Below are 19169 nucleotides of genomic sequence, written 5' to 3'. Positions count from 1 at the left end.
TGATCATGTTGTGTGTTAGACACTGATCATGTTGTGTGTGTTAGACACTGAGCATGTTGTGTGTGTTAGACACTGATCATGTTGTGTGTGTTAGACACTGATCCTGTTGTGTGTTAGAAACTGATCCTGTTGTGTGTTAGAAACTGATCCTGTTGTGTGTTAGAAACTGATCCTGTTGTGTGTTAGAAACTGATCCTGTTGTGTGTTAGAAACTGATCCTGTTGTGTGTTAGAAACTGATCCTGTTGTGTGTTAGAAACTGATCCTGTTGTGTGTTAGAAACTGATCCTGTTGTGTGTTAGAAACTGATCCTGTTGTGTGTTAGAAACTGATCCTGTTGTGTGTTAGAAACTGATCCTGTTGTGTGTTAGAAACTGATCCTGTTGTGTGTTAGAAACTGATCCTGTTGTGTGTTAGAAACTGATCCTGTTGTGTGTTAGAAACTGATCCTGTTATGTTGTGTGTTAGAAACTGATCCTGTTATGTTGTGTGTTAGAAACTGATCCTGTTATGTTGTGTGTTAGAAACTGATCCTGTTATGATGTGTGTTAGAAACTGATCCTGTTATGATGTGTGTTAGAAACTGATCCTGTTATGATGTGTGTTAGAAACTGATCCTGTTATGTGTTAGAAACTGATCCTGTTATGTTGTGTGTTAGAAACTGATCCTGTTATGTTGTGTGTTAGAAACTGATCCTGTTATGTTGTGTGTTAGAAACTGATCCTGTTATGTTGTGTGTTAGAAACTGATCCTGTTGTGTGTTAGAAACTGATCCTGTTGTGTGTTAGAAACTGATTATGTTATGTTGTGTGTTAGAAACTGATCATGTTGTGTTGTGTGTTAGAAACTGATCATGTTGTGTTAGAAACTGATCCTGTTATGTTGTGTGTTAAACTGATCCTGTTATGTTGTGTGTTAGAAACTGATCCTGTTGTGTGTTAGAAACTGATCCTGTTGTGTGTTAGAAACTGATCATGTTGTGTTAGAAACTGATCCTGTTATGTTGTGTGTTAGAAACTGATCCTGTTATGTTGTGTGTTAGAAACTGATCCTGTTGTGTGTTAGAAACTGATCCTGTTGTGTGTTAGAAACTGATCCTGTTATGTGTTAGAAACTGATCATGTTATGTTGTGTGTTAGAAACTGATCATGTTGTGTTAGAAACTGATCCTGTTATGTTGTGTGTTAGAAACTGATCCTGTTATGTTGTGTGTTAGAAACTGATCCTGTTATGTGTTAGAAACTGATCCTGTTGTGTGTTAGAAACTGATCCTGTTGTGTGTTAGAAACTGATCCTGTTGTGTGTTAGAAACTGATCCTGTTGTGTGTTAGAAACTGATCCTGTTATGTTGTGTGTTAGAAACTGATCCTGTTATGTGTTAGAAACTGATCATGTTATGTTGTGTGTTAGAAACTGATCATGTTATGTTTTGTGTTAGAAACTGATCCTGTTATGTTGTGTGTTAGAAACTGATCCTGTTATGTTGTGTGTTAGAAACTGATCCTGTTATGTTGTGTGTTAGAAACTGATCCTGTTATGTTGTGTGTTAGAAACTGATCCTGTTATGTTGTGTGTTAGAAACTGATCCTGTTATGTTGTGTGTTAGAAACTGATCCTGTTATGTTGTGTGTTAGAAACTGATCCTGTTATGTTGTGTGTTAGAAACTGATCCTGTTATGTTGTGTGTTAGAAACTGATCCTGTTATGTTGTGTGTTAGAAACTGATCCTGTTGTGTGTTAGAAACTGATTATGTTATGTTGTGTGTTAGAAACTGATCCTGTTATGTTGTGTGTTAGAAACTGATCATGTTGTGTTAGAAACTGATCCTGTTATGTTTTGTGTTAGAAACTGATCCTGTTGTGTGTTAGAAACTGATCCTGTTGTGTGTTAGAAACTGATCCTGTTGTGTGTTAGAAACTGATCCTGTTGTGTGTTAGAAACTGATTATGTTGTGTGTTAGAAACTGATCATGTTATGTTGTGTGTTAGAAACTGATCCTGGTATGTTGTGTGTTAGAAACTGATCCTGTTATGTTGTGTGTTAGAAACTGATAATGTTATGTTGTGTGTTAGAAACTGATCCTGTTATGTTGTGTGTTAGAAACTGATCATGTTATGTTGTGTGTTAGAAACTGATCATGTTATGTTGTGTGTTAGAAACTGATCCTGTTATGTTGTGTGTTAGAAACTGATCCTGTTGTGTGTTAGAAACTGATTATGTTGTGTGTTAGAAACTGATCATGTTATGTTGTGTGTTAGAAACTGATCCTGTTATGTTGTGTGTTAGAAACTGATAATGTTATGTTGTGTGTTAGAAACTGATCCTGTTATGTTGTGTGTAAGAAACTGATAATGTTATGTTGTGTGTTAGAAACTGATCCTGTTATGTTGTGTGTTAGAAACTGATCATGTTATGTTGTGTGTTAGAAACTGATCATGTTGTGTGTTAGAAACTGATCCTGTTATGTTGTGTGTTAGAAACTGACCCTGTTGTGTGTTAGAAACTGATCATGTTGTGTGTTAGAAACTGATCCTGTTATGTTGTGTGTTAGAAACTGATCCTGTTGTGTGTTAGAAACTGATCCTGTTGTGTGTTAGAAACTGATTATATTGTGTGTTAGAAACTAATAATGTTGTGTGTTAGAAACTGATCATGTTGTGTGTTAGAAACTGATCATGTTGTGTGTTAGAAACTGATCCTGTTGTGTGTTAGAAACTGATTATGTTGTGTGTTAGAAACTGATCATGTTATGTTGTGTGTTAGAAACTAATAATGTTGTGGGTAGAAACTGATCATGTTGTGTGTTAGAAACTGATCATGTTGTGTTAGAAACGGATCATGTTGTGTGTTAGAAACTGATCATGTTGTGTGTTAGAAACTGATAATGTTATGTTGTGTGTTAGAAACTGATAATGTTATGTTGTGTGTTAGAAACTGATAATGTTATGTTGTGTGTTAGAAACGGATCATGTTATGTTGTGTGTTAGAAACTGATCATGTTGTGTGTTAGAAACTGATCATGTTGTGTGTTAGAAACTGATCCTGTTATGTTGTGTGTTAGAAACTGATCCTGTTATGTTGTGTGTTAGAAACTGATCATGTTATGTTGTGTGTTAGAAACTGATCCTGTTATGTTGTGTGTTTAGAAACTGATAATGTTGTGTTGTGTGTTTAGAAACTGATAATGTTGTGTGTGTTAGAAACTGATAATGTTATGTTGTGTGTTAGAAACTGATCCTGTTATGTTGTGTGTTAGAAACTGATCCTGTTGTGTGTTAGAAACTTATCATGTTGTGTGTTAGAAACTGATCATGTTGTGTGTTAGAAACTGATAATGTTATGTTGTGTGTTAGAAACTGATAATGTTATGTTGTGTGTTAGAAACTGATAATGTTATGTTGTGTGTTAGAAACGGATCATGTTATGTTGTGTGTTAGAAACTGATCATGTTGTGTGTTAGAAACTGATCATGTTGTGTGTTAGAAACTGATCATGTTATGTTGTGTGTTAGAAACTGATAATGTTATGTTGTGTGTTAGAAACTGATAATGTTATGTTGTGTGTTAGAAACGGATCATGTTATGTTGTGTGTTAGAAACTGATCCTGTTGTGTGTTAGAAACTGATCCTGTTGTGTGTTAGAAACTGATTATGTTGTGTGTTAGAAACTGATCATGTTATGTTGTGTGTTAGAAACTGATCCTGGTATGTTGTGTGTTAGAAACTGATCCTGTTATGTTGTGTGTTAGAAACTGATAATGTTATGTTGTGTGTTAGAAACTGATCCTGTTATGTTGTGTGTTAGAAACTGATCCTGTTATGTTGTGTGTTAGAAACTGATCCTGTTATGTTGTGTGTTAGAAACTGATCCTGTTATGTTGTGTGTTAGAAACTGATCCTGTTGTGTGTTAGAAACTGATCCTGTTGTGTGTTAGAAACTGATCCTGTTGTGTGTTAGAAACTGATCCTGTTGTGTGTTAGAAACTGATCCTGTTGTGTGTTAGAAACTGATCCTGTTGTGTGTTAGAAACTGATCCTGTTGTGTGTTAGAAACTGATCCTGTTGTGTGTTAGAAACTGATCCTGTTATGTTGTGTGTTAGAAACTGATCCTGTTATGTTGTGTGTTAGAAACTGATCCTGTTATGTTGTGTGTTAGAAACTGATCCTGTTATGATGTGTGTTAGAAACTGATCCTGTTATGATGTGTGTTAGAAACTGATCCTGTTATGTGTTAGAAACTGATCCTGTTATGTTGTGTGTTAGAAACTGATCCTGTTATGTTGTGTGTTAGAAACTGATCCTGTTATGTTGTGTGTTAGAAACTGATCCTGTTATGTTGTGTGTTAGAAACTGATCCTGTTATGTTGTGTGTTAGAAACTGATCCTGTTATGTTGTGTGTTAGAAACTGATCCTGTTGTGTGTTAGAAACTGATTATGTTATGTTGTGTGTTAGAAACTGATTATGTTATGTTGTGTGTTAGAAACTGATCCTGTTGTGTGTTAGAAACTTATCATGTTGTGTGTTAGAAACTTATCATGTTGTGTGTTAGAAACTGATCATGTTGTGTGTTAGAAACTGATAATGTTATGTTGTGTGTTAGAAACTGATAATGTTATGTTGTGTGTTAGAAACTGATAATGTTATGTTGTGTGTTAGAAACGGATCATGTTATGTTGTGTGTTAGAAACTGATCATGTTGTGTGTTAGAAACTGATCATGTTGTGTGTTAGAAACTGATCATGTTATGTTGTGTGTTAGAAACTGATAATGTTATGTTGTGTGTTAGAAACTGATAATGTTATGTTGTGTGTTAGAAACGGATCATGTTATGTTGTGTGTTAGAAACTGATCCTGTTGTGTGTTAGAAACTGATCCTGTTGTGTGTTAGAAACTGATCCTGTTGTGTGTTAGAAACTGATTATGTTGTGTGTTAGAAACTGATCATGTTATGTTGTGTGTTAGAAACTGATCCTGGTATGTTGTGTGTTAGAAACTGATCCTGTTATGTTGTGTGTTAGAAACTGATAATGTTATGTTGTGTGTTAGAAACTGATCCTGTTATGTTGTGTGTTAGAAACTGATCCTGTTATGTTGTGTGTTAGAAACTGATCCTGTTGTGTGTTAGAAACTGATCCTGTTGTGTGTTAGAAACTGATTATGTTATGTTGTGTGTTAGAAACTGATCCTGTTATGTTGTGTGTTAGAAACTGATCATGTTGTGTTAGAAACTGATCCTGTTATGTTGTGTGTTAGAAACTGATCCTGTTGTGTGTTAGAAACTGATCCTGTTGTGTGTTAGAAACTGATTATGTTGTGTGTTAGAAACTGATCCTGTTATGTGTGTTAGAAACTGATGTTATGTTGTGTGTTAGAAACTAATAATGTTATGTTGTGTGTTAGAAACTGATAATTTTGTGTTGTGTGTTAGAAACTGATAATGTTATGTTGTGTGTTAGAAACTGATAATGTTATGTTGTGTGTTAGAAACTGATAATGTTGTGTTGTGTGTTAGAAACTGATAATGTTGTGTTGTGTGTTAGAAACTGATAATGTTGTGTTGTGTGTTAGAAACTGATAATGTTATGTTGTGTGTTAGAAACTGATAATGTTGTGTTGTGTGTTAGAAACTGATAATGTTGTGTTGTGTGTTAGAAACTGATAATGTTGTGTTGTGTGTTAGAAACTGATCATGTTATGTTGTGTGTTAGAAACTGATAATGTTATGTTGTGTGTTAGAAACTGATAATGTTATGTTGTGTGTTAGAAACGGATCATGTTATGTTGTGTGTTAGAAACTGATCCTGTTGTGTGTTAGAAACTGATCCTGTTGTGTGTTAGAAACTGATTATGTTGTGTGTTAGAAACTGATCATGTTATGTTGTGTGTTAGAAACTGATCCTGGTATGTTGTGTGTTAGAAACTGATCCTGTTATGTTGTGTGTTAGAAACTGATAATGTTATGTTGTGTGTTAGAAACTGATCCTGTTATGTTGTGTGTTAGAAACTGATCCTGTTATGTTGTGTGTTAGAAACTGATCCTGTTGTGTGTTAGAAACTGATCCTGTTGTGTGTTAGAAACTGATTATGTTATGTTGTGTGTTAGAAACTGATCCTGTTATGTTGTGTGTTAGAAACTGATCATGTTGTGTTAGAAACTGATCCTGTTATGTTGTGTGTTAGAAACTGATCCTGTTGTGTGTTAGAAACTGATCCTGTTGTGTGTTAGAAACTGATCATGTTGTGTGTTAGAAACTGATTATGTTGTGTGTTAGAAACTGATCCTGTTATGTGTGTTAGAAACTGATGTTATGTTGTGTGTTAGAAACTAATAATGTTATGTTGTGTGTTAGAAACTGATAATGTTGTGTTGTGTGTTAGAAACTGATAATGTTATGTTGTGTGTTAGAAACTGATAATGTTATGTTGTGTGTTAGAAACTGATAATGTTGTGTTGTGTGTTAGAAACTGATAATGTTGTGTTGTGTGTTAGAAACTGATAATGTTGTGTGTTAGAAACTGAACATGTTGTGTGTTAGAAACTGAACATGTTGTGTGTTAGAAACTGAACATGTTGTGTGTTAGAAACTGAACATGTTGTGTGTTAGAAACTAATAATGTTGTGTGTTAGAAACTAATAATGTTGTGTTGTGTGTTAGAAACTGATAATGTTGTGTTGTGTGTTAGAAACTGATAATGTTATGTTGTGTGTTAGAAACTGATCATGTTATGTTGTGTGTTAGAAACTGATCATGTTGTGTGTTAGAAACTGATCCTGTTATGTTGTGTGTTAGAAACTGATCATGTTGTGTGTTAGAAACTGATCCTGTTATGTTGTGTGTTAGAAACTGACCCTGTTGTGTGTTAGAAACTGATCATGTTGTGTGTTAGAAACTGATCCTGTTATGTTGTGTGTTAGAAACTGATCCTGTTGTGTGTTAGAAACTGATCCTGTTGTGTGTTAGAAACTGATTATGTTGTGTTTTAGAAACTGATCATGTTATGTTGTGTGTTAGAAACTAATAATGTTATGTTGTGTGTTAGAAACTGATCATGTTGTATTAGAAACGGATCATGTTGTATTAGAAACGGATCATGTTGTGTGTTAGAAACGGATCATGTTGTGTGTTAGAAACGGATCATGTTGTGTGTTAGAAACGGATCATGTTGTGTTGTGTGTTAGAAACGGATAATGTTATGTTGTGTGTTAGAAACTGATCATGTTGTGTGTTAGAAACTGATCATGTTGTGTGTTAGAAACTGATCATGTTGTGTGTTAGAAACTGATCATGTTATGTTGTGTGTTAGAAACTGATCATGTTATGTTGTGTGTTAGAAACTAATAATGTTATGTTGTGTGTTAGAAACTGATCATGTTGTATTAGAAACGGATCATGTTGTATTAGAAACGGATCATGTTGTGTGTTAGAAACGGATCATGTTGTGTGTTAGAAACGGATCATGTTGTGTGTTAGAAACTGATCATGTTATGTTGTGTGTTAGAAACGGATAATGTTATGTTGTGTGTTAGAAACTGATCATGTTGTGTGTTAGAAACTGATCATGTTGTGTGTTAGAAACTGATCATGTTATGTTGTGTGTTAGAAACTGATCATGTTATGTTGTGTGTTAGAAACTGATAATGTTATGTTGTGTGTTTAGAAACTGATAATGTTGTGTGTGTTAGAAACTGATAATGTTATGTTGTGTGTTAGAAACTGATAATGTTATGTTGTGTGTTAGAAACTGATCATGTTATGTTGTGTGTTTAGAAACTGATAATGTTGTGTGTTAGAAACTGATCATGTTGTGTGTTAGAAACTGATCATGTTATGTTGTGTGTTAGAAACTGATCATGTTATGTTGTGTGTTAGAAACTGATAATGTTGTGTTGTGTGTTTAGAAACTGATAATGTTGTGTGTGTTAGAAACTGATAATGTTATGTTGTGTGTTAGAAACTGATAATGTTATGTTGTGTGTTAGAAACTGATAATGTTGTGTTGTGTGTTAGAAACTGATTGTGTTATGTTGTGTGTTTAGAAACTGATCATGTTGTGTGTGTTAGAAACGGATCATGTTGTGTGTGTTAGAAACGGATCATGTTGTGTGTGTTAGAAACGGATCATGTTGTGTGTGTTAGAAACGGATCATGTTGTGTGTGTTAGAAACGGATCATGTTGTGTGTGTTAGAAACGGATCATGTTGTGTGTGTTAGAAACGGATCATGTTGTGTGTGTTAGAAACTGGTTATGTTGTGTGTGTTAGAAACTGATAATGTTATGTTGTGTGTTTAGAAACTGTATGCTGCCGGGGAGAACAAAGTGGGGACGGATGAGTCCCAGTTCAACGCCATACTGTGTGCCAGGAGCAAACCCCACCTGAGAGCAGGTAGCTAACCATCCTGCAGTATCTGTGTTTATATTACCAAGTCAGTTCACTGTTCTGGCCGACAGGGTTGTAACCTCTCAGATATTGAGTGAGGTTGTTTCCTCATATACTGTTTTTCTATGTCTATTATCTCAACAATATTTATACAAACATTTTATTCACTATATTAATGTATATTACCTGGTTGTTCCAATGTCATAACAACCCTGCCCATGGCTCATTAGTATATTATAACTTTACTAAGTGGTTATAAAAACATATTACATGTTTATCAACCATGCGTATGGTTATAACAACTCTACCTATGGTTATAACAACCTTTAAAAATCTAGTCAAAGCTTATTGGTCGTGTACACAGTTGTGCAGATGTTATCGCAGGTGTATCGAAATGTTTGTTTCTAGCTCCAACAATGCAGCAATATCTAGCAAATGACATGTTTTTTATTACATGGTTATAGCAACCCGGCGCATGGTAACAGCAACCCGGCGCATGGTTATAGCAACCCGGCGCATGGTAACAGCAACCCGGCGCATGGTTATAGCAACCCGGCGCATGGTTATAGCAACCCGGCGCATGGTAACAGCAACCGGCGCATGGTAACAGCAACCGGCGCATGGTAACAGCAACCGGCGCATGGTAACAGCAACCGGCGCATGGTAACAGCAACCCGGCGCATGGTTATAGCAACCCGGCGCATGGTAACAGCAACCGGCGCATGGTTATAGCAACCCGGCGCATGGTTATAGCAACCCGGCGCACGGTTATAGCAACCCGGCGCATGGTTATAGCAACCCGGCGCATGGTAACAGCAACCGGCGCATGGTTATAGCAACCCGGCGCATGGTAACAGCAACCGGCGCATGGTTATAGCAACCCGGCGCATGGTAACAGCAACCCGGCGCATGGTAACAGCAACCCGGCGCATGGTAACAGCAACCCGGCGCATGGTAACAGCAACCCGGCGCATGGTAACAGCAACCCGGCGCATGGTAACAGCAACCCGGCGCATGGTAACAGCAACCGGCGCATGGTTATAGCAACCCGGCGCATGGTAACAGCAACCGGCGCATGGTAACAGCAACCGGCGCATGGTTATAGCAACCCGGCGCATGGTAACAGCAACCCGGCGCATGGTTATAGCAACCCGGCGCATGGTTATAGCAACCCGGCGCATGGTTATAGCAACCCGGCGCATGGTTATAGCAACCCGGCGCATGGTAACAGCAACCCGGCGCATGGTAACAGCAACCCGGCGCATGGTAACAGCAACCCGGCGCATGGTAACAGCAACCCCGGCGCATGGTAACAGCAACCCCGGCGCATGGTAACAGCAACCCGGCGCATGGTAACAGCAACCCGGCGCATGGTAACAGCAACCGGCGCATGGTAACAGCAACCCGGCGCATGGTAACAGCAACCCGGCGCATGGTAACAGCAACCCGGCGCATGGTAACAGCAACCCGGCGCATGGTAACAGCAACCCGGCGCATGGTAACAGCAACCGGCGCATGGTAACAGCAACCCGGCGCATGGTAACAGCAACCGGCGCATGGCTCATTAGTATGACAACCTTATTACATGTTTAACAACCCTGCCTATGGCTATAACAACCTTATGACATTTTTATAACAACCCTGCCCATGGTTCTTGTTTCTGCTAGTGTTCCATGAGTACCAACAGATGTGTGGCAGAGACATCGTGAAGAGCATCTGCAGGGAGATGTCTGGAGACATGGAGGACGGCATGGTGGCTGTTGGTAAGTTCAGAAATAACCATCTAGCACTTTTTGGATCTGAAATCCTGTTGACTGATGAGTGTTGAAAATCATATGACTCAGGATCACACTGATTTGGTATGGTTTGATATGCACAGTGTCTACATAGGGCTCTAAAGGAGGAATGGGTTGCCACTTGGGACTAAGCCAGTATGAAGGTTAGTCATGTCTCTAATCTATGAAGTAAAGCCTTGTCTTGTTGTGTTGCAGTGAAATGCATCAGGAACACTCCTGAATACTTTGCAGAGAGGCTTCACAAGGCCATGGCGGTAAGGAAAGAAAACTGTTTCTCACTCCGCTGATGGAAATGTTCTTAAACCGTGTTTACTGGTAGCCACCATGAGACATTGTTTGTAATCACTATAGTGTCTTGGACATATTTTCACACACACACACACACCCACACCCACACCCACACCCACACCCACACCCCCAACCAACCAACCAACCAACCAACCAACCAACCAACCAAGAGATATGGCGTTGTAGTTTCCAACAGGTCAATTCTGCATAAAATGTGGTAATTAACTACAATGTCCATAATCCATTGCGCATATACTTGTCCGGTCTGTTTCTTTTATGCCTGCTATGGCAAAGGCGGAAGAATGTGCAATCTTGAGGGGATATAGAGAGCAGCTGTTGCGTCTCGAGGTACGCTATATATACAAAGGTATGTGGGCACTCCTTCAAATTAGTGGATTCTGCTATTTCAGCCACACTCGTTGCTGTCGGGTGTATAAAATCGAGCACGCAGCCATGCAATCTCCATAGACAAACATTGGCAGCAGAATGGACTTACTGAAGAGCTCAGTGACTTTCAGCGTAGCACCGTCATAGGATGCCACCTTTCCAACAAGTCAGTTTGTAAAGTGTCTGTCCTGCTAGAGCTGCAACAGTCAACTTTAACTGCTGTTATTGTGCAGTGGAAATGTCTAGGAGCAACAAAGGCTCAGCAGCGAAGTGGTAGGCCACACAAGCTCACAGAACGGGACAGAGTGCTTAAGCACATAGCGCGTAAAAATCATCTGTCCTCGGTTGCAACACTCACCACCGAGTTCCAAACTGCCGCTGGAAGCAACGTCAGCACAATAACTGTTAGTCGGGAGCTTCGTGAAATGGGTTTCTATGGCCGAGTAGCCGCACACAAGCCTAAGTTCACCATGCGCAATGCCAAGGGTTGGCTGGTGTAAAGCTCGCCGTCATTGGACTCTGGAGCAGTGGAAACGCGTTCTCTGGAGAGCTGAATCACGTTTCACCATCTGGCAGTCCGACGGACGAATCTGGGTTTGGCGGATGCCAGGAGAATGCTACCTGCCCCAATGCATAGTGCCCACTGTAAAGTTTGGTGGAGGAGGAATATAATGACCTGTGGCTGTTTTTCATGGTTCGGGTTAGGCCCCTTAGATCCAGTGAAGGGAAATATTAACGCTACAGCATACAATGACATTCTAGACGATTCTGTGCTTCCAACTTTGTGGCAACAGTTTAGGGAAGGACTTTCCTGTTTCAGCATGACAATGCCCCTGTGCACAAAGCGAGGTCCCTACAGAAATGGTTTGTTGAGATCGGTGTGGAAGAGCTTGACTGGCCTGCACAGAGCCCTGACCTCAACCCCATCAAACACCTTTGGGATCAATTGGAACGCTGACTGCGAGCCAGGCCTAATCGCCCAACATCAGTGCCCGACCTCACTAATGCTCTTGTGGCTGAATGTGAGCAAGTCCCCCACAGCAATGTAGTGACATCTAGTGGAAAGCCTTCCCAGAAGAGTGGAGGCTATTGAAGAACTACAAAATAGTGATTTTGTCAGACCGCATAGGCAGCAGTCAAATAAAACAAATGTAATATACACAACGGAAATATTTTAGTAAAACAAATATGCTTAAGAAGCGTTAGGCAGTAATGGGCAGTGACTACCATCATGGGACCCCTTAAAAAAAGGTATTCTGTGTTACAGCATTCAACCCAAATAGTCGAAACTGAAATAGAAAACCGTGATTATTTTTAAATAATTGAACCGAAACAAACTCAGAAAGCACTAATCACTCAGCACTAACACACACACACATTTAGACGCCGTAGTGATTTTTATAGATTTTTATTTTTTATTTCACCTTTATTTAACCACGTAGGCCAGTTGAGAGCAAGTTCTCATTTACAACTGCGACCTGGCCAAGATAAAACAAAGCAGTGCAACACAAACAACACAGTTACACATGGGATAAACAAACGTACAGTCCACAACACAATAGAAGAATATATATACAGTGTGTGCAAATGTAGTAAGATTAGGGAGGTAAGGCAATAAATAGGCCATAGTGGCGAAATAATTACAATTTAGCATTTAAACACTGGAGTGATAGATGTGCAAGTAGAGATTCTGGGATGCAAAGGAGCAAAAAAATAATAACAATATGGGGATGAGGTAGTTGGGTGGGCTATTTACAGATGGGCTGTGTACAGGTGCAATGATCGGTAAGCTGCTCTGACAGCTGATGCTTAAAGTTAGTGAGGGAGATATAAGTCTCCAGCTCCAGTGATTTTTGCAATTCGTTCCAGTCACTTGCAGCAGAGAACTGGAAGGAAAGGCGGCCAAAGGAGGAGTTGGCTTTGGGGATGACCCGTGAAATATACCTGCTGGAGCGCGTGCTGCTGTGGTGACCAGTGAGCTGAGATAAGGCGGGGCTTTACCTAGCAAAGACCCTTATAGATGACCTGGAGCCAGTGGGTTTGGCGACGAATATGAAGCGAGGGCCAGCCAACAAGAGCATACAGGTCGCAGTGGTGGGTAGTATATGGGGCTTTGGTGTCAAAACGGATGGCACGTTGATAGACTGCATCCAATAGGCTGAGTAGAGTGTTGGAGGCTATTTTGTAAATGACATTGCCGAAGTCAAGGATCGGTAGGATAGTCAGTTTGGCAGCATGAGTGAAGGATGCTTTGTTGTGAAATAGGAAGCCGATTCTAGATTTAATTTTGGAGATGTTTAATGTGAGTCTGGAAGGAGAGTTTACAGTCTAGCCAGACACCTAGATATTTGTAGTTGTCCACATATTCTAAGTTAGAGCCGTCCAGAGTAGTGATGCTAGGCGGGTGCAGGCAGCGATCGGTTGAAGAGCATGCATTTAGTTTTACTTGCATTTAAGAGCAGTTGGAGGCCACGGAAGGAGTGTTGTATGGCATTGAAGCTCATCTGGAGGTTTGTTAACACAGTGTCCAAAGAAGGGCCAGAAGTATACAGAATGGTGTCGTCTGCGTAGAGGTGGATCAGAGAATCACCAGCTGCAAGAGCAACATCATTGATGTATGCAGAGAAAAGAGTCGGCCCGAGAATTGAACCCTGTGGCACCCCCATAGAGACTTCCAGAGCTCCAGACAACAGGCCCTCCGATTTGACACACTGAACTCTAACTGAGAAGTAGTTGGTGAACCAGGCGAGGCAGTCATTTGAGAAACCAAGGCTGTTGAGTCTGCCGATAAGAATACAGTGATTGACACGAGTCGAAAGCCTTGGCCAAGTCGATGAAGATGGTTGCACAGTATTGTCTTTTATCGATGGCGGTTAGGATATCGTTTAGGACCTTGAGCGTGGCTGAGGTGCACCCATGACCAGCTCGGAAACCAGATTGCATAGCGGAGAAGGTACAGTGGGATTCTAAATGGTCGGTGATCTGTTTGTTGACTTGGCTTTCGAAGACTTTAGAAAGGCAGGGTAGGATAGATATAGGTCTGTAACAGTTAGGGTCTAGAGTGTCTCCCACTTTGAAGAGGGGGATGACCGCGGCAGCTTTCCAATCTTTTGGATCTCAGACGATACGAGAGGTTGAACAGGCTGGTAATAGGGGTGATGGAGTGATGGAGACAACAAGCTATGTTTCAGGGCTAGTTCATGGGATGGCACCTACTGTGTTGACTAAAGAGTTCATGCTTATATTATACTGATATTATGATGACATTTTGTGAAGTTTTGGACTTCGGTAAGGGTTTTTTCAACTATTCGGGCTAGAGATCGACCGATTAATCGGAATGGCCGATTAATTAGGGCAGATTTCAAGTTATCATAACAATCGGAAATCTGTATTTTTGGACACCGATTTTTCCTTTTTTCTTCTTTTTTTACACCTTTATTTAATCTTTATTTAACTAGGAAAGTCAGTTAAGAACACATTCTTATTTTCAATGACGGCCTAGGAACGAACGGTGGGTTAACTGCCTCGTTCAGGGGCAGAATGACAGATTTTCACATTGTCAGCTCGGGGGATCCAATCTTGCAACCTTACAGTTAACTAGTCCAACGCAATAACGACCTGCACTCCACAAGGAGACTGACTGCCTGTTACGCGAATTCAGTAAGCCAAGGTAAATTGCTAGCTAGCATTAAACTTATCTTATAAAAAACAATCAATCAATCATAATCACTAGTTAACTACACATGGTTGATGATATTACTAGATATTATCTAGCGTGTCCTGCGTTGCATATAATCTGACTGAGCATACAAGTATCTAAGTATCTGACTGAGCGGTGGTAGGCAGGCGCGTAAACATTCATTCAAACAGCACTTTCGTACGTTTTGCCAGCAGCTCTTCGTTGTGCGTCAAGCATTGCGCTGTTTATGACTTCAAGCCTATCAACTCCCGAGATGAGGCTGGTGTAACCGAAGTGAAATGGCTAGCTAGTTAGCGCGTGCTAATAGCGTTTCAAACGTCACTCGCTCTGAGCCTTGGAGTGGTTGTTCCCCTTGCTCTGCATGGGTAACGGTGCTTCGAGGGTGGCTGTTGTCGTTGTGTTCCTGGTTCGAGCCCAGGGAGGAGCGAGGAGGGACGGAAGCTATACTGTTACACTGGCAATACTAAAGTGCCTATAAGAACATCCAATAGTCAAAGGTTAATGAAATACAAATGGTATAGAGGGAAATAGTCCTATAATTCCTATAATAACTACAACCTAAAACTTCTTACCTGGGAATATTGAAGACTCATGTTAAAAGGAACCACCAGCTTTCATATGTTCTCATGTTCTAAACGCTTTCTTACATGGCACATATTGCACTTTTACTTTCTTCCCCGGCTCTTTTTTTTTGCATTATTTAAACCAAATTGAACATGTTTCATTATTTATTTGAGGCTAAATTGATTTTATTGATGTATTATATTAAGTTAAAATAACTGTTCATTCAGTATTGTTGTAATTGTCATTATTACAAATAAATCAACAACAAAAAAGCGGCCGATTAATCGGTAGCGGCTTTTTTGGTCCTCCAATAATCGGTATCGGTATCGGCGTTGAAAAATCATAATCGGTCGACCTCTAATTCGGGCACATTTATTTTCTCGAGGCAAGCTGAAGTTGGTAGCCAAAGTCAGTAGCTGAAGTCTATGCCCCTTTGTCGGTGATTGGTTAACAGTAGGGATTCTTCAATAAAGTCTTTGTTGTCATTCAATGAGAGACGGCTCGTTTTCATGCACATTTTTTCACTGATAAATACTGCACCAAATATCTTAGTTAAATGTAAAATTGCATAAATGTCAAAATTATTGACAGATTTCTTGAGTAATCGGGGATTAACTCGGACTATTTGGAAGTGTATACTGGCTACGGTGTCTCAAAATGGACAAACGGTACTATTGCCTCTTTTTCAAATTTTTCAAGCGAATGTCTTTTAAGGGAGTATGCGAGCACACTCGTTCGGTTCGCCTAGCCGAGTTTGGCTTGGCGCCAGCCGAACTGAAGCATACTGACGCCTTAACCCCTCTTTGTGATATAAATCCTTTAATTCATATTTAGTATTGACTCTGTACTATGTGTTCCCAGGGGGCTGGGACCAAGGACAGGACTCTGATTCGGGTCATGGTGACTCGCTCTGAGGTGGACATGCTGGACATCAGACAGGTGTATCAGCAGACCTACGGGAAATCACTGTACACTGCCATCTCTGTATGTACCTTACACAAACAATCACTATGCTAAAATTATTTTATTGGAATCAATCCATTGATTTTATGCTATGCAGATGGATTGCTGACAAAATTATAGAAATGAATGAATAATAATTCACAAGTAAATTATATTCATTTCTTGGTTTATCTAATGGAAAATTATGTATTTAATACAGTTTTTTTTCTCACCATCTGATAGGGCGACACCTCTGGTGACTACAAGAAGATGCTGCTGAAACTGTGTGGTGGAAGTGATTAGAGGGAAATTAAGACATCGTCTACATCAACCAGGACAGTGAAGTCATAGAATTAGAATGAGAATATTTCAATTCAGAGGTGCTATGGCCGTTCTATTTCTATGAGTGTGCTAGTCCATAAGAATGTGCCAGACACGATCCTATATCAACCTGTGATGCATGTCGTTATTTTAGCCTTACTTGTGTCTCACACTCCAATGCAACATTTCATTACTAACTACTAACACACACACCATAATGTACTAAATGATATATGCAAGATAATTATTTTCTTTGCTGCATATGCAATCAGTTATTGTGTAGTCTTGATACATTTTCACAGTGGTGGAAAAAGTCCCCAATTGTCACACTTGATTAAAAGTAAAGATCCCGTAATAGAAAAAGTATTTTTACTTAAGTACTTTACACCACTGCATTTTCAAATGTTTTTTTTATCATGATATGTGTAATCATATTTCATGTTATCAGGATAGTATCATTGTATACTAAAATACAGTACTATAATTTACAAATGATTAGCTTTCTGACAAAAATGAAATATATATGAATATTTCTGGATGTTAAAGCCTTTTTGTAAACACGTGCAAATATTGTATGAGATTTAGATACTTAAGATATACAAAATGTTGTATCCTACAGTTTTATTGCAGACTACTACTATATTCTATGCAAATTAGCACCTTGTTTCATTTAGAATGAAAGCCAATAATAATGAAATATCACCAGACATTTCTTCCCAAATTTTTCTCTGTTAGTGACACCTTTTATTAATGTAGGCAATTTTCCATTGCTTGTTTCCCAGATATAAACACAATGTTGCCTTTTATGCTCCAGACCCAAAACCCGCCATGGCATGCAACTCTTTCAATGTTATACCATCTATTTTGAAAGCTATTTAGTTCCACACAAGTCAATGTTTGTTTCTCATGTAATCTTTCATTGCCATTTTTACCATAATTTGAATGTAAGTCATTGTGCAACTGTTTGCCAAAAGTTAAATATTGATTCATTACATAGGTATCTATAACCGGTATACATGTAGTTAAATGTTATGCCAGTAGAGAGCAGGTTTTATACACAAGTGAAATTGGCAATGGATCTACTGAGACATGGTAACTGGAAAATTATAAATTCTGGCACAGTATATAGCTATTATATTAATACCACTTTTGTTACTTGTCACAATGGCCCAAAAGGGCTGCCTTTGTATGTACAAACTAATGTTTATAATCATTTGATTGTTGTAATGTTCATCCACAGGCTTATAACGGCATCCTTCGTGTCAATTAAAATATTTTGACTGACTCATTTTCTGTTTCAATAATTGGATTTTTGTCCTTCATGTTCATATCATTGATTGTCATAGCCTGAGTGCTATTAAGCCAAATCCTTTACACTCATAGGCTGAACAAGGACAGCATTGAAGATGGAAAGAGCACAAACAGACTTGGGACCAGGCAATGACTAATTTCTCAACTGAGAGACATTTAATAACTTCTTAAATAGTTAATTCCCTATTAGACAGCTGTTTAACACAACAATGATCATTTGCATTTCAAAGGCCTGTTTCATTTCCACCTTGGCCAGATAATGAACCTACGCAGACACATCGAAGTCAAGCTGACAGTCGATCCCTCTTCAGAGACAAGATTTACCTCACCTTACCTACAGTCAAAGGTGGAAATGAAAAGGCTCATATGAAAGTATCCTCTCTGCATGGGCCTTCCTCTCTTATCTGAGAGGGGAAATTAAATAATGTCTCAAATGGCATCCTATTCCCTTTATAGTGCACTACTTTTCACCAAGGCCCATCAAATATGGTGCCAATTGGGACTTGAGAAAAAGGTTGGTTTGCGTTAGAGTTCACTGCCACACCAGATAGTGGTTTTAGCACAGCAGAGAGCTTTAGCTGGGCTGAAAATAGTGGATGAAATGGAGGATGAGAGAAATGTATTTAAAGGCAATATTTCAAAGACCCCTCCCTCTCTTTTCCTATCTTTCTCGCTCTCTTCCCTCCCCTATTTACCCTCATTTTACCAGGTAAGTTGACCGAGAACACATTATTTTACAGCAACGACCTGGGGAAGACTTTCAGAGGGGATGAATGATCCAATATGGAAGCTGTGGTTGATTTGGTGGCCATGATGGTATGATTGGTATGAAATATTGGGAGTTTAGCCATGGCACCGGGGTTAACACCCCTACTCTTATGATAAGTGAATGAAGCTTTTCTCATGCAGCTGTAATCATTTTAACATATGTTGGCTAGGCTTCTTGTATCGCAGCGTCACAGACTTATAAATTACATATCAACGAGGCTATTTTGAAGCTGGATTTACCTGCAATGATTGTGGTTCTTTCACCCACCGTAGTTGACTTATTGTAAGTCGCTCTGTATAAATCTGACGTAAAAAAAAATATTATTTTACACATTTTGTATGTGTAAAAAGGCTCTAAGAGCATCTTCTAATGAGTCAAATGTCAATAATACTGAGAAGAAATAGGAACCAAATCTTTATGTTTGAGGGTTAGCTTAGTGTTACTACTAAATGACCCTTCACTTTGTAAATCCATGTGATCCTTTCTTCGTCAAATATGAAGGTCAAAGGTAAATTAGGAGCAAAGCGGGAAAGTCCGACCACTTCCTTGTACTGTTGTTACAGAGTTACACTTGATGAATTATTAACACATATTTTAGTACCAGGAAAATATTTAAGCCTTTCTAATCATGTCCTTTATACAGCTTAAACACATACACCTATACCGTCTATGGCGTGCACATATAGTCATTTCCAGCTGTCTATCAGA

At 39.2% G+C, this 19169-nt stretch overlaps 1 protein-coding gene across 1 annotated transcript in view; it reads left to right on the top strand.

The window, feature by feature from the left end:
* LOC129861320 (annexin A4-like) overlaps positions 1-17665 on the top strand; it is a 38340-nt gene extending 20675 nt beyond the window's left edge. Inside the window, exons 11-15 of the mRNA XM_055932648.1 lie at positions 8296-8389; positions 10051-10146; positions 10375-10433; positions 15980-16102; positions 16304-17665. Of these exons, the coding sequence (XP_055788623.1) occupies positions 8296-8389; positions 10051-10146; positions 10375-10433; positions 15980-16102; positions 16304-16363 (432 nt within the window). The 3' untranslated portion in view covers positions 16364-17665. The remainder of the gene's footprint in view (positions 1-8295; positions 8390-10050; positions 10147-10374; positions 10434-15979; positions 16103-16303) is intronic.
* The last annotated feature ends 1504 nt before the right edge of the window (positions 17666-19169 follow it).

This window comes from Salvelinus fontinalis, chromosome 1 (assembly GCF_029448725.1).
Source record: "Salvelinus fontinalis isolate EN_2023a chromosome 1, ASM2944872v1, whole genome shotgun sequence".
Classification (NCBI taxonomy): domain Eukaryota; kingdom Metazoa; phylum Chordata; class Actinopteri; order Salmoniformes; family Salmonidae; genus Salvelinus; species Salvelinus fontinalis.
Note: the sequence above shows the minus strand (reverse complement) of the source record. Positions and strands in the feature narration are given on the sequence as shown.